Here is a 14,189-nt window from a genome sequence, read left to right on the forward strand (position 1 = left end):
CGATTCGTTCCCCTGACTTTCACTGGGTAAACAAATTTTCTACAGATCTAACCTTGTCTGGTTGCCAGTGTTGCGGGACCTAATTCACAACGACCCAGTTTCGTCGTCTAAAACCGGAAGGACCTTGGAGTTCCGATGGTCGAACACGTGATCGAGATTATGTTTCTGAGCGCTGCGCTTGGCATTGAAGAAGCCAAGGGCATCAGACACGAGCCTCCAAGTGTTAGGGTAGGTATAGGAGAAATAATATATCTCATTCCATAAACGATCCCACCCGTAGGTTTATAGAACGATATCGAATTAATCAACCTTACTAATGTTATTTTTTATGTGTTTCTGTACTAATACAAAGTATCTAATGTTTTCTGTTAGCGGTTTGAAACGATTCCCATTGTTTTAAGTCATTAACTAACTCATCAGGAAATTCTAATAACTGGGTAAAAATTGAATTAATTTTCTTCCTAAGATCTCAGTTAATTTATTAGATACTAATTCATGTTAATTAATTTTATTATCTAGAAAATCTTTCATATTTTCAAGTTGTATTCCTTTATAAAGAGTGGGTTACAAAGGTTACACACATTTCAGAATTTATTAAGTGTTACAGGGATGTTTTAAAGAGATTATTAGGTACGAATGAGAGCTACAATTTAGAAAAATGACATCTGGATACAAGACCCGTTCAAGTGTTAAGTTGTTATAAGTATGAAAGTGATGTAATTTCTTTAATGAAAGGTTTATTTTCATCACCATAATAATTGCGATTGATTAGAGTTAGGAGTGTTAGACCGAAGAAAATTAATACGAGCGGCTGGCGAGATAAAGGTCGTTGGAGAAACCGGATTGCAAGTATTTACACGCTTTCGATATAGAGGACCGTTGGTGTCGAGCACGTGTTTGAGATGCATAACTTTCGCCTGCGGAGAAGCGAAGGACCTCCCAGCGGGTCACGTGTCTGTTAGCAGTTTTGTCTGTGATGCCGCCGGGAAATCTTGTAACTCGGCGAATCGCATCAGTACGAGTGCCAACTAGCTCTCGAGTGGCAATATGTTCCTAAGCTTGGTACATCTTCCAAAACATGTTCCAGTAAGTAAGTTAGGGCGTATTATCTTCGCTTAGATGTATAACGCAATAATTATATAATACAAAACCGGAAATTTATAGTAAAAAAAAAAGTGGGGCAAAGTCCGTCTTTTAATTTAGAGCCCCACCAAAGCTTCTGAATTTAGAAGTTGACCTTTATTATGCTCGGAAATAACCGTAACGCGGTCGTATGTGCGCAGTTTCTGAGGTGAACGTTACATAATGAAAGTTTATATATATATATATATATAAATAATAAGTGTATACTTAGTTTATCAACAGATTTGTTGTTTTGTTTGTGATTTAGCTTGCCAAATTATTGACCAAACGTATTGTTCTCTCCATAGGAGTTTAAACTTTGCTACAATTCCGCATGAAGAAGACGATTTCGGATATTCCAGGAAAAAAACCACAAGAGTAAGTTTTTATCAATTTTATTTACTAAGATTAGAATAAATTTCTGAAAGTTAAGACATGGAAATTAAAATTATAAGTGTATTAGCAATACAATAGTCAACGAATCCATATCATGTGTAATTATCAATCATAATATACAGTAGTTTTAGAATCAATCATGTATAATATATTCCATGTTCTCTCTGCAAACAATTTCTTGAATAAATTTAATGCAGTGTAAGCTTATATATTGATACCTTGTTTACAAAATTTTATGTATGAGGCATACTGTTTTATTGAAAAATATTCATTGTGATGTAATCAAGATTTATAGCTAGATAACTTATGTAACTTATTTATATTTTTAGAAATTCATATATTAATTTTAAATTATGTTTTAAATAAATTAGAGTTTTTATATATTAATTTTTATTTTAAAAATTTAAGGAAATTTAGTTAAATTCTCCAATAACGAGATAAAATAACAATAGATAGGAAATTCCGTTTTGTTTTTTTTAATTGTATAAAGTTCGGCAGTTGTTTAAACATATGTTTAGTATGACGCATAAGTTCCAAAGTTAAAAGAGCAAACAGGATTTATCCTTCAGAATTAGAAAAAAATTTTACTTTTTGATTTAAAAAAAACGAGAGAGAGAGAAAAAAAAATTCCTTCAGATACTTATCCAATAACGAGATAAAATAACAATAGATAGGAAATTCCGTTTTGTTTTTTTTAATTGTATAAAGTTCGGCAGTTGTTTAAACATATGTTTAGTATGACGCATAAGTTCCAAAGTTAAAAGAGCAAACAGGATTTATCCTTCAGAATTAGAAAAAAATTTTACTTTTTGATTTAAAAAAAACGAGAGAGAGAGAAAAAAAAATTCCTTCAGATACTTATCCTTGATGGGACATTGACGTGTCAACAACCTCTTCACCCTATCGAGATTCGTGTTTTTAATACCGTTGAGACGAAGCTGGGCCTCAAAATTAAATCCAATTTTCTTACATTTTTAACCCGAATTTAAAGATTTATTTTCAGAGTTTTTTTTTCCTAAAGAAAATTATTGTGTGAAATACATTCAAACATTCGATAAAAACGTAGAGGGAGGTTTAAAGGAGGTTTGAATTTACGAAAATTTGCTTTATCTTGTTTTGGCATTAATTTTAAAATCTTTTATTTATTTGCATGCCATTTTACTTAATTGCGAAATGACGTTTTTGTATTGTTTCCGAAATTTTCCGAAGAAAATTTTTTTTTTTTTGATTGATTTCATCAGTAACTGCACCTGGTATAATGCATCACGAGTATGCTATTCGAAGGCCATAATGCGGTTCTTATCTAATGTCGGTCGGATGACGTCCTTGCCTCTTACTTTACCCACACCACGCGATGTTTATTATATTCTCGCTTGAAAGATTTCCAGGAACGTTTTGCAATTTTTCTAATTTCTTATTTTCTTCCGGAAGTTTCGAATCTTTTCAACGTTTCCTGCAATCCGGTACGTTCTATTTTCCATCTTCTAGATAGAAAGGGGAGGAAAAAAGGAAGGAAAAAAAAAGAAACTGGGCAGTTTCACTTCCGGATGAATGCCGATTGTTTGCCACCTGTTTGGCCACTTGCACTCGTGATATCGAATTCCTTATCGTTATTGTCACGCTATTTTCATGCCCGAAAATTGGTTTCTTTGATAACATACCACTGGCATCAATATTAATTAGACTGTGCCATTCACGCAGTGCATTCTCCTTCTTCTCAAATTCACGATTTTATTGCAATGTCTCGTTAAAAGTCAATTATAATTACATGATTTGTTTTTTTAATACAGAATTTCACGTCGATTTTATACCGGGAAAAAGTATTATTACAAGAATTTCCATAAATATCGTGAAGTATTGCCGTAAAGATTATTCTGGGAATATGCTAAGATCTTAATAATTTATATTGTTTTCCTGTTACAGCTACTGTATAGTAGTAGCGAGGAGAGTAGAATTATTACAAAATTCTAATATTTATGATTATACGTTGAATTTTTTAAACTTAAGAACATGTTGCAAGAAATTTAATCTTCTAATCAATACTTCGGCAGCAGGAAAGGGTATTGTTAATGATAATATACGTTTAGTGCATTGCCATGACTTAATTTCTTAGTATAACAATGTTCACTTATTTCTACATCACTTTTACGATAGAGGAATAAGTAAACACGCGATTCCTTAGGTAATTTGTATGTAAAAATATGAAAAACTTGTAAGAAATAACAGGTTTTCGTTTCTTCCGCACGAATTTGTGTATTTCCTTAGGAAATTAGAACGACAGAATAATTATTAAAAGTAGAGAAAAAGTGGTATTATCTATCGTCATCGTCTACTACAATTAATGTGTACTATAAGCCATAGATACCAGTATCTAGCGTAACTTCCATTTAAGAGTATGGCGCCGATTTACCGATAATAATCTAGATTCCAGGAAGAGGCGACGTTATAGGAGCGATAACAGTTCATTTCTGGCTGATTATTTTCGCATATCCTTCGGTAAACAGTTGCCTTCCGTTGGAAGTTGAATGTTGCAAACCGAATCCAGAAGAATTATTTGTAAATTTCCCGCAGATTTTTTTTCTTCCCTTCGTGTAAAACGATTTCTCAGTCTATGCCAAGGACGTTCGGCACCAAAAATAACGCGCGTGCCGTTTCTAGGAGCACTTCCTGACTGATGCAATCCTTTCCCATCATGCAATTGACCCTGAGCACTGGAATCGTCCTCATCTATCTCTGGCTATCTGCTTTTCTTCCAAGGACGTAGTTTTGGCACGTGACGGACGTCCTTGATCGAATGGCGTGCGTGAGGCCGAAAAATCGCACAATCATTTTTATCTGGTTTTTTTTCATAGTTATTTCCAACGGTTTTTCTACGGAAAACATTGAAAATCCCTTACTCAAATGGCGGAAAATAAGCAAATTCATCTCTCGCTATTGAATATCAACAAGGAGGACTTCACCATCTTTCGATCGATAGCGTTACGTACGCGTAGATAGTTCACACGTTGCAACGCTCGATTTCTTAAAAAAATACTTAATTTTTTAAATAAAAAAATGAATTTATTTAAATTTTAATCGAGTAAGACAAATTCCAAGCGTATAATTGATATTTTTGCTGAAAAAAATGCCATTAAAACACTACCCATAAAATTGGATTCGCGTATAATTTGCGTAAATTTCATAATTATTTGCACGTAAAGTATGCTTTAATAATTAATTTTAACACGTTTACAGATTGCTTTGTTATATAATGAACCGTATAAAAATTTACGAGGAATTAATTCGTAGATGGTTAATCGCTTTTGTTCTTCGAATTGACGACACTCGAATTCCCTATTCAAGGTTAGAAATTCGCTTCTGTTAAGATCCACTGTTGGCTCGATCTTTTAAGAATTTAGTGGTCTAATTTCCGGTCTTATCCTTCTATTTTATTGATGCCAAGTAAAGGATTAATGACTAATTAATTTCCGGATAAATTAAAGAAATTCGGCGAATATAAAAATTAGAAAAAAAAATAATTTTAAAAATAATCCCTCAATTTATGATTTAATTACTTAAACAAATTAGAAATTTTTTCAGGATCTGTATGATATTATTAATTATAAGGATAAATCAGAAATATGAGCGTTATAGGAATTGGAATTTTCTACCTAATGGGTTAAATCGTATAAATTATTAGGATAAATTAGGGAAATTTAAAATATGTCGTGTGGGGAATGATGCGTAATTAAGATGAATAGGGAAAAATTGAACAATTTTTTTTTAAAATATTGGTAATTTGGGGAAATTAGGGAAGATATATTAAATACTGTAGTTAGATCCAAGTGTATACACCCAATAGGGCCTCGTCGTCACGAGGGATCTCAAAGATTAGATGGGGGAAAAAGATAATATGCCTCATTTAAAACGTGTATATTATTTAAAGATTTTATTGACTTTTTAATATAAAAAAAACACTTGTATATAACAAAATTGTGCGTAGGCCTTCACTATACGCAGTGAGGTTCTACTACATTCTGATATGCGTCACGTTTTATATACGTCAATTAAGGCACAGGTGGAGACGTAACGTGAAGCTACGATTATCGATCTGTTTAAGTTTAGTAGCTACTGGCAACTAACGAGAAGCGTAACATCGATTTTAAAGATCTCCCATTTCCGTGACGTCGAAACTATTTAGCGAATCGTGCTCGATGAGTAAATCCCAGTACTGGACCGGCGTGACTAAATACTACATCTCACCTTGACCTATATATAAATATATATATACAGTACTAAACTTCGGCCATTCCGATTGGGAATAGAGCAATTGTAAACCTCTGGTTAACAGTTTCTGGCGTTAAATCGAGGAAACTTACGTTAACTCGGTTTATCGTGTTAAAGACCAGGAACCGTTAAATGGGTACTTAGATAAATAACTAGTTTGAAACTGTTCTGGTGTGCTTTGGAGTGGGAGGAAACGTTGTTTTCAGTCGACGTGCGCGAACGGAGTGACCCTGACCCAAATCGACAGATGGAAGAGATAAAACAAAATCTGGATTTCTATGAGAATTATGAAAACTTTTCTCCGTTTTTATGTTTATTAAATTGCGGTTTAATTAAGAAAATTTGGTACATTTTTTACCGTAAATCTTCTTCTTATTGTTTTAATCGGAGAAACGCTTGCACCCTTACGATTCGACTACAGGAATGGATGAAATGATCGAATTTAGCACAGCAAAGATTTGTCACACGTCGTCCTTCAACGTCCTGACAAAACAATAGCAAGTGTCATGGACAGGTGCCGTTATTGGGACGAAAATGAACAAGTGGGACGAACGTTTCATTAACGTAGATGCAATACTAATTACGTAACGGGGTTAAATCACGTGCGACGGATATCAGTTAAGGTTAATAAGAATTAACGAGGTTTTTTCATTACCTCGTACATAAAAGTAGAAGGTAGAAAAGTCAATGAATTAGTATCTACGCAACCGGTGAAGGTACACGTGATCGGTCGATGAGCATCATGTGACTCGACGTCCTTCTATCGACCTTGGAAACAGGGAAGAGGCGGCGAGGTGACCCGGGAGGACGTGGCGTGATATCGTATCCCCGTCGACCTCGAACGATTGCCATGCCATTTCGATTCGGAATTTATATTAGGGACGAAAGGGTTTGGTACTTAATCGAGTACCACGCGGCTCGATCGAGTACGAAGATGTGGAAGTGGAGTAATGGACACGTGGTACGGGTTTCGACTATGGAAAAATACTACCCGAGAAAGAAAAGTGTCCTCGTATTTATCGACGAGAAAATTCTGTGAAGAACAAGCAAAATAAACCAGACAAACGTTGCTTCATACCCAGCGAGACAAGCAAGGTCGAACGTGCAGAGTCGTGCCAGGTGCAGTCGGAACGATCCGCGAGTTTTCGTCACCATCGACGCATTTACACGCGCATCTACCTGGCAATTTCGGCAATTTTACAAGCTGCGAATCGGCGCCATAGATATTTTTTTCCACCCACGGAAAGGCTTAAACACAAACGTGACTTTCTCACGCGCATTTCGTAATCCCACAGGCTGGCATATTCTTGTAAATATGATTGGGCTATCAAAACGAGTGACTGTAGCCTGGCAACAGCCTCTCGTGTGTACTCGAAATAAGTCCTTTGCTTATATTCTACGTTTCGGTACTTCTTTTCATAAACATGTTTGTTTATCCTCCTCTCTCTCTTATGTGGCAATCCCTTTCGGTTAACGCGATTGACAAATCGATTTACGTAAAGCCAATGTAATAATTGATGTTCGTTCCATTTCTAATTGCGTGTCGGAGAAAGGAAGCGGATGGCAAAGTAACCCCTTCCACCTTACCTTTCGCGCAGTTGTATATGCAGAATTGCTAGGTATCGATCGAATTTTGTGGCACGTGAATGAGAAGTGGAGGCGCGACCCGTCCGTGGTATAACGTCACGTGCGCAGTTCGGGAAGGAGAGTGGGGAGGGAGGGAAGGAGGGAGGGTGGAACAGGCCGCTCGAGAGACTCCCGCATCAAGGTCAATTGCAATGACTTCCTCGTCTGCCGCTAGAGCGCGCAGGGTCAGCGTCTACGTTCGTGGAGTTTACTCAACTCTGTTGCTGCCGACTATAGGGTGAGTAGCTGCTCTGTGCCCATTTTTTATCCATCGTTTTCGCATTTTTACACGCAGAATTTACCGTAATCCCGTGAAGATTTTCTCCTCTTCTTTGTAATTTCGGTCACGGGTTACTCCCATAAAAGAAAAAAATATATTGGCGAGGTGTTATACTGTCTGAAATAAGTAACTGCGACCTGTTTCCGGTATAGAGCCTTCTACCATATGTACTCGAAAAGTAGGTTTCTATCGGGAGAATTTATCGAAAATTTTGATATTTCTATGCTCCTCCGGTTTTAAATTCCCGTTTTTCTTTCTATACAAGAAGAGAATTGTGTTCTTCCTTTGTATTTAAAAAAAAAAAGAAGACGGGTTTTTTTCTTTCGCTTGTGTTTTTAACTTGTTAGAAGATACCTTACTCAATTAAAATTTGGAAGTGTATTCAATTAAGTAGATAAGGACTTTTTAATGCTTTCTGTGATTAAAAATAGGTATGATAATAATCTCCGCATCTATATTAATCGGATAGAATCGAGCCTAGTGTATAGAAAACTATACATTGGGGTGTTACGCTTGTGGCAGTGAGTGGGCACTTTTTGTTTCAAGTTCAGAAGCGTTATGATATTACACTCCTACTTACTGCATACGTCACAAGTAGTTTCCTATATTCCTATTTAGGATGTATGTGTCTCCCTTCTTTCGTCTGGAGATCGCCGTAGATGCAGTATGCCAGCTCACGTGTTTTCTCTTGTGTGGCTGCCTGGCACTCGGCCTCCGAAGGTCGTTGTCATCCCCCGGGGCTCTAAGTACTTGTGACCCAACGGAAAGGGTTACCGACCCTCTCCGAGGTCGCATCGGATAGAAACAGAGGGTTGATGCCCTTTATTTCGATACCTTTCGGGAAATCTAAAATTCATTGGAAACAACGTCGCAGAAAAACATCTAGACGTCATTTAGACTTTGTTGCGTCATACGTTGGCATTTTACAGAGGGAGATGACGTCAATGCGTGCGTCAAGTCTGATAAATTACGTAAAAACAAATTTTCGTTTTAAACTTTCTATTAAAAGTTTTGTCTGGAGATACGAGAAATCCAGTTGAAAAATTATGAAAGTAGGAAAACAAAAACAAGAAAAGTAAATGTTTTTTTTTATTATTTTAATTTTATTTATTTTGTCGGCGGAGATAGAATTAATCTAAATTCTAAAATTTTAAATTTCTTTTCTTATTTATAATAATTAATTAGCCTTTATTCTATTGCTCTTTTTCTCCCCTTACTTTATATAAGATTAATCTGTTTTCCTTCTCTTTTCCTGCGCTATAAATATTATATATATATAGAAAATTTATTAGTCGTAGCTTATTTATTATTAAACGTATTTTTAATTTAAAATGTATCTTTTTTTTATTTTTATACAATTTATTTTTAAAATTTATTTATAATACTTAAATGATTGTTGTTTTTAAAATAACCCGTGTAAGACGAGAACTTATGTACAGTACAAGAACTTCTAAATNAGCAGTTGTGGTTCTAACCCGAGTCCTCCATCTATAGCAAGATCAAATGGCAGTTCTTCGGGATATAGTACAGGGGGTGATATCTCGTATGCCCCCTTCTGCTTGAAAAAGTTACAAGGTCGTCATTCGCCCACTTATTTGCAGACTTCTCCCGAGAATGTGTCAACTAGATCGCCTAGTCCATCGACTCAGAAGACATTTGTAAGGACATTCTATAGAATATTTGTGTAATTTGTTCGGATTTCAAGAAAAAATACACGTACATTCGGACTTACGAAACTGTAATTAGGAGAAGTTTTAAGAAAAAGAAATCATTTTCGCTCTCAAATTACTCGATTGCGTAGTGTGCAATAGTCGATTTTATCTCCCCCTCTTCTCTATATATAAGCTTTGGGAGTTGGTGATATACCAAATAAAGTTGTTTGTTTGTTGCTCCACCCTGTTCCAAACCAAGTTGTGAACGTTCACCGAATCGTCACTCCAATAAAGGAAGTGCGAGAACGTTGGCGTGAGAATCACCTAAGGTCGTCCTGGTGACTGGCACAATTCCAATTCTTGTGTCTATCGAATGGAGAAGAAAGTGTAAGGTGATATTTTTCCGGAAACTTGCTTCAACTAGATTATCATTTTTTTTTTTTTTTTTGCTCGATGTCCTTGGAGCAATCTCCTGCCGTTTCCAAGGTCATGACATTCTGTTTGTTTCGTGTCGCCTGGTATTCTTCTGTTTGCTACTCGAAACGTAGTCTGTAATTTATGTAAACCTTCGTTACTATCGTTTATTGGATTACGTTCTATAGAAAGTTCGATCGTTGGAAGGAAACTCCGATCTTTGCAGCACGTGTATATCATATCTGCGACACGTGCTGTGTATATCTAGTCACGCGTAGTCATTTTCCTTTGGCATCCTGTTTCGACACCTTTTCCTGTCTGCTAGAAAGATAATCGTTACTTAGGAGAACAAACCCGTGTAAATTTATACGTAGATCTTATTTAATTAAATTATCGTTTAATTTAACGAATAATTTATCGAAAAATTATAATGTGAACGTGGGGAAAATAAGGTAGAAATCATTCGTAAAATCTCCAACAGCTTTTAATATAATTAATAAATTTTAAAAAATAATTGAAACGATACAGAATTTAATGGCATATTTTTTTTTTCTTTTAAATTCATTTATTTCCTTCGAGTCTATGGGAATTTTATGTGTTAAAAGAATGACGTGGAGCAACTCTGCATTCTTTAATCGTACAGAAACAGTTTTTTCTTTTTTTATTTAAAAAAACGTGAGAAAATTCCAGTATAGTGAAATGTTTAAAAATGACCCTTTATCATTTAATTTTAGTATATGTAATAACGAAATTACACCTGTATCATTGTTACATTGTTCACTATAATGGTTTAAAATTATAAAATTGATATGTTTTACACATTTTGATGTAGTAACGAATAAGGAATTCGGTGCCATTCAGGCAATTCACACGTTTATCTCACTTCTAGTCGACTAGTTGTATTAACCTTCGCATCCTCGTTGGCACGTGTCCATTGATAATTAAATTAAAGGAGGAAACTATGTCACAATTATATCAATTCTATTTTAATTAATGAGTAGTTTATATATTGTGTATGAATATTTTTTTTTAATATTATATAATATATTTTCTGGATGTGTAATTAATTAAATATTTCTTTTGAAGGATCCCATGTCTCATAGAATCATAGAGAAGAGGAGGCGAGACAGAATGAATAACTGTTTGGCCGATCTGAGTCGTCTCATTCCTACAGCCTACCTGAAAAAGGTACTGCCATCTGATATCCATTTATGAAATTACTATTTATTAAATTGATAGAATATTTAGTTTGACTGAAGAACTTCAAGGGTTTTTATTTACTTTTTAGTCCATTTTTTTTAAATAAAAAATAAATGTACTAACAAGACTTAAATTATGCCGAATGTTGAATTTAATTTAATTCAAGTCTGGTTTCAGGGTTGCCAGATTATAATAATACAGCTGTATTTACTAATAACGTGAAGTAAGAACTTAAAACTGAACACAGAATGTGTGTTTGTGTTTGCACAACTTATATATGAATTTATATGTATATATATAAGCCCATATATACATTATATTATATTTTTATAAATATTCTAGTTAATGCTTTGGTTTAAAATAAAAATAGGTATCAAATACTCGCCATTCATAAAATTTTACGGCTAAAATCTGGCAGAAATATTTAGAATTGTTGTTATAGTTGAATGTTTTATTATAGTAATAGTGTTGATATAATTCGCATATCATGTTACGTATTATTGCATAACAGTATTGTTAGGCTAGAAGGTTTTACAAGAAATTAATTTAATGATCTTTTTTAATACTGATCTTTTCTTTTTTTTCTCTTTAGGGTAGAGGTAGAATTGAGAAAACTGAAATCATAGAAATGGCCATAAAACATCTGAAACATTTGCAAGCGCATTCATGCAAAGATCCGAGTAAGTGGACGATTATAAATATATCAAAAATTTACGAGGTGAATGATTAAATCTGATGACAATATTGATTTGTTTAATTAGATAATTGTGAAGTCGCTAATGCTGCTGAACAAGATCGGAAACATCAATATCGCTTGGGTTTCCAAGAATGTATGTCTGAGACTGTGAGGTTCTTGGTTGAAATTGAAGGAGTATACGCTGGAGATGGACTTTGTGTAAGATTAGTGAATCATCTACAGAAACACTTCGACAAAATCGTTGGAGGTTAGCAAAGTTTAATTATTTTGTCAATATTAAATGGTTTATTTTAATATTCAAAACATTAACGAAATTTTAAACGTTTTTTTTAAGGAATGGGTTTTAATCAGCATTCGGACTTTAGTATTACTTTGGCTGAAGAATCAAGGGATACTTCAATGGATATCTCTAATTCGCCTTCTCGTGCTCCCACACTAGATTCGTATCCGCCTACGCCTGCACCTATTTTGACTCCCGTATTAGAAAGTTCCGTTTGTCATCACGAGTCTAGTGATGGTGAACCGCCAAAAATGGTACAAGAATGTGGGCGAAATGACAGTCCTCCGACAATAAGGCCATCGTCTGAAGGTGGCAGTCAACTTAGAGAAATGCTTCAAAATCCAGGCTTACCTAAAGACTTAGTGCGTAGTAGTACGTCTTACACAATTCAGGACCACAAATCCGACGAAGTTTATAAATTTAAAAATAACATTAAACATCGTTTTAATGCCGATTTAAGGCATCACACTCTAGATGACGACAAATCGCATTCGGATTCATATTCTCCACAATCCAAACAGCAATCTTTATCTCAAAGAAACTTAATTAGATCAACCTATCCCGCGCACTCCACTTCTGTTTCTACTACTTCAGAACTAACAGTTAAAATTCCTGAAAGGATAGAAGGTTTGCAAAATTCTCATTGGGAAAACCAAGCTGACTGCGGAAGCAGCAGTTGTGGTTCTAACCCGAGTCCTCCATCTATAGCAAGATCAAATGGCAGTTCTTCGGGATATAGTACAGGGGGTGATATCTCGTATGCCCCGAGACTGCGTTCTCAGTTACAAGGTCGTCATTCGCCCACTTATTTGCAGACTTCTCCCGAGAATGTGTCAACTAGATCGCCTAGTCCATCGACTCAAATAAGGAATGGAGTACCCATTTTTGCTCTCCATCCTAAAGGAACCTATTACATTCCTTTGACTATAGATGCATCGTTAGTGTCTGCCGCTTTCATTGGCTACGAGGACATTATACCCGTTTTACATCCAGTCAGCATTTCTGTGAACTTTTGTCGTCAGTTGAAAGTGAAGATAAACGGAATGCAACCCACTTGGGAGTACAGGCCGTTTGTACAGGACAAATACAATGTCTATACGGATAGCAAAACGAATGTATCTTTCGGTTGTGGCGACACCAACCACAATTGAGAACATTTACAGATTTGAGAAAATATAATACAGAAAAATCGGCACATTTTCACATCCCATTCACTGCTTTCATATTCCCAGAGTCAATGGAGTTTGATGAACTTTCGTACAAATGTACTATCCCATCCTTCATGCCACTTTGGCGTTGTTTTTTTTAAATCAAAACTTCCAGTGCCGCGGTTCCGGATATAGAAGATCGTATTACGGATTGTGGTTTGATTGACAATCGGAGAATTATTGTACATAGTAATGTCAATCAGACTATATTGTTACATATACTTCTGTGAATAACTATTGTAATCTTACGCTAAAAGCAAAAATTGTCGCTAATAAAATGCCTTGTATCTATTTTACTACTGGGTAATTTCTTAAGAATTTATTCCCGCATGTTGAATTTGTTTATTAGAAATACCATTTGATATACAAACATATTTTATGCAAATTTTAGTTACACTTTCTTAGTAGGTACTAACTTGGTAGCCCTGTTTAGAGAAAAATAATAATGTTATTCTTGCATGTTATCACAATAGTGACTGGCAAAAAGAGTGGGATGCCCATAGGCAGAAGTAAATTGCAAAGGGATTTGATAAGCCTATTTCATTACGAACGAGCATTACCTAGTAATGTGAAATATATAAAGTGAAATAACTGTAATATATCTTTCAAAATTATCAAATTACTTAGGCCCACCATTGAAACCATTGAACACTAGCAGTTGATCCTGACCAACGGGCTGGCCACGTGGAGTTTCTCGGATTTTCATGTTTCTAAAACTTAAATAAGTTTCATTTCCCATAAAAGACCTCCAGGGAGGCCAGTTGGCCCATGTTTCGAGTTGCCGTAAACAAATAAACCAAACCAATCAAATTGCTTAATATTATTTCCTTTTATTTTTAATATTCCAACATTTTTATTAAAAATATGAGACTTTTTCGAAGTGGTATAAATCTAATTTAAAAAAAAACGATTTAAAGCTAATTTCAGTTACAAAATAATGTCTTTTTTTTATATAACCCACCCTACCCTCAAAATTAAGCTTTTTGCCATTTTATAATAATTTTAAATATATAAATTTTAAAAATAAAATATCATAACAGATGGCGCC

The 14,189-nt window shown here is 34.9% G+C and overlaps 1 protein-coding gene across 5 annotated transcripts; it reads left to right on the forward strand.

Moving 5' to 3' along the window:
• Positions 1-205: 205 nt before the first annotated feature.
• On the forward strand, positions 206-13,437 carry LOC111624830 (transcription factor cwo-like). Of its 5 annotated transcripts, none has more exons than XM_023367786.1 (6): positions 206-228; positions 1,431-1,500; positions 10,843-10,944; positions 11,549-11,636; positions 11,718-11,900; positions 11,988-13,437. In XM_023367786.1, the coding sequence occupies exons 3-6, from the start codon at positions 10,849-10,851 to the stop codon at positions 13,082-13,084; spliced, it is 1,464 nt and encodes a 487-aa protein (XP_023223554.1). In that variant the 5' UTR covers positions 206-228; positions 1,431-1,500; positions 10,843-10,848; the 3' UTR covers positions 13,085-13,437. The 5 variants fall into 5 exon arrangements, with proteins under 5 accessions (XP_023223554.1, XP_023223553.1, XP_023223555.1 ...); XM_023367785.1 differs by lacking the exon at positions 206-228 and adding an exon at positions 506-1,086; XM_023367787.1 differs by lacking the exons at positions 206-228; positions 1,431-1,500 and adding an exon at positions 7,544-7,648.
• The last annotated feature ends 752 nt before the right edge of the window (positions 13,438-14,189 follow it).

This window comes from Centruroides sculpturatus, unplaced genomic scaffold (genome assembly GCF_000671375.1).
Source record: "Centruroides sculpturatus isolate CEXI.00-Female unplaced genomic scaffold, Cexi_2.0 scaffold394, whole genome shotgun sequence".
NCBI classification, from domain to species: Eukaryota; Metazoa; Arthropoda; class Arachnida; order Scorpiones; family Buthidae; genus Centruroides; species Centruroides sculpturatus.

Excerpts from the sequence above, each read along its gene's own strand:
- LOC111624830 (XM_023367785.1), top strand. Across the intron at positions 11,637-11,717 it reads GCATTCATGCAAAGATCCGA|ATAATTGTGAAGTCGCTAAT; the intron begins GTAAGTGGACGA and ends TTGTTTAATTAG. Across the intron at positions 11,901-11,987 it reads CTTCGACAAAATCGTTGGAG|GAATGGGTTTTAATCAGCAT; the intron begins GTTAGCAAAGTT and ends GTTTTTTTTAAG.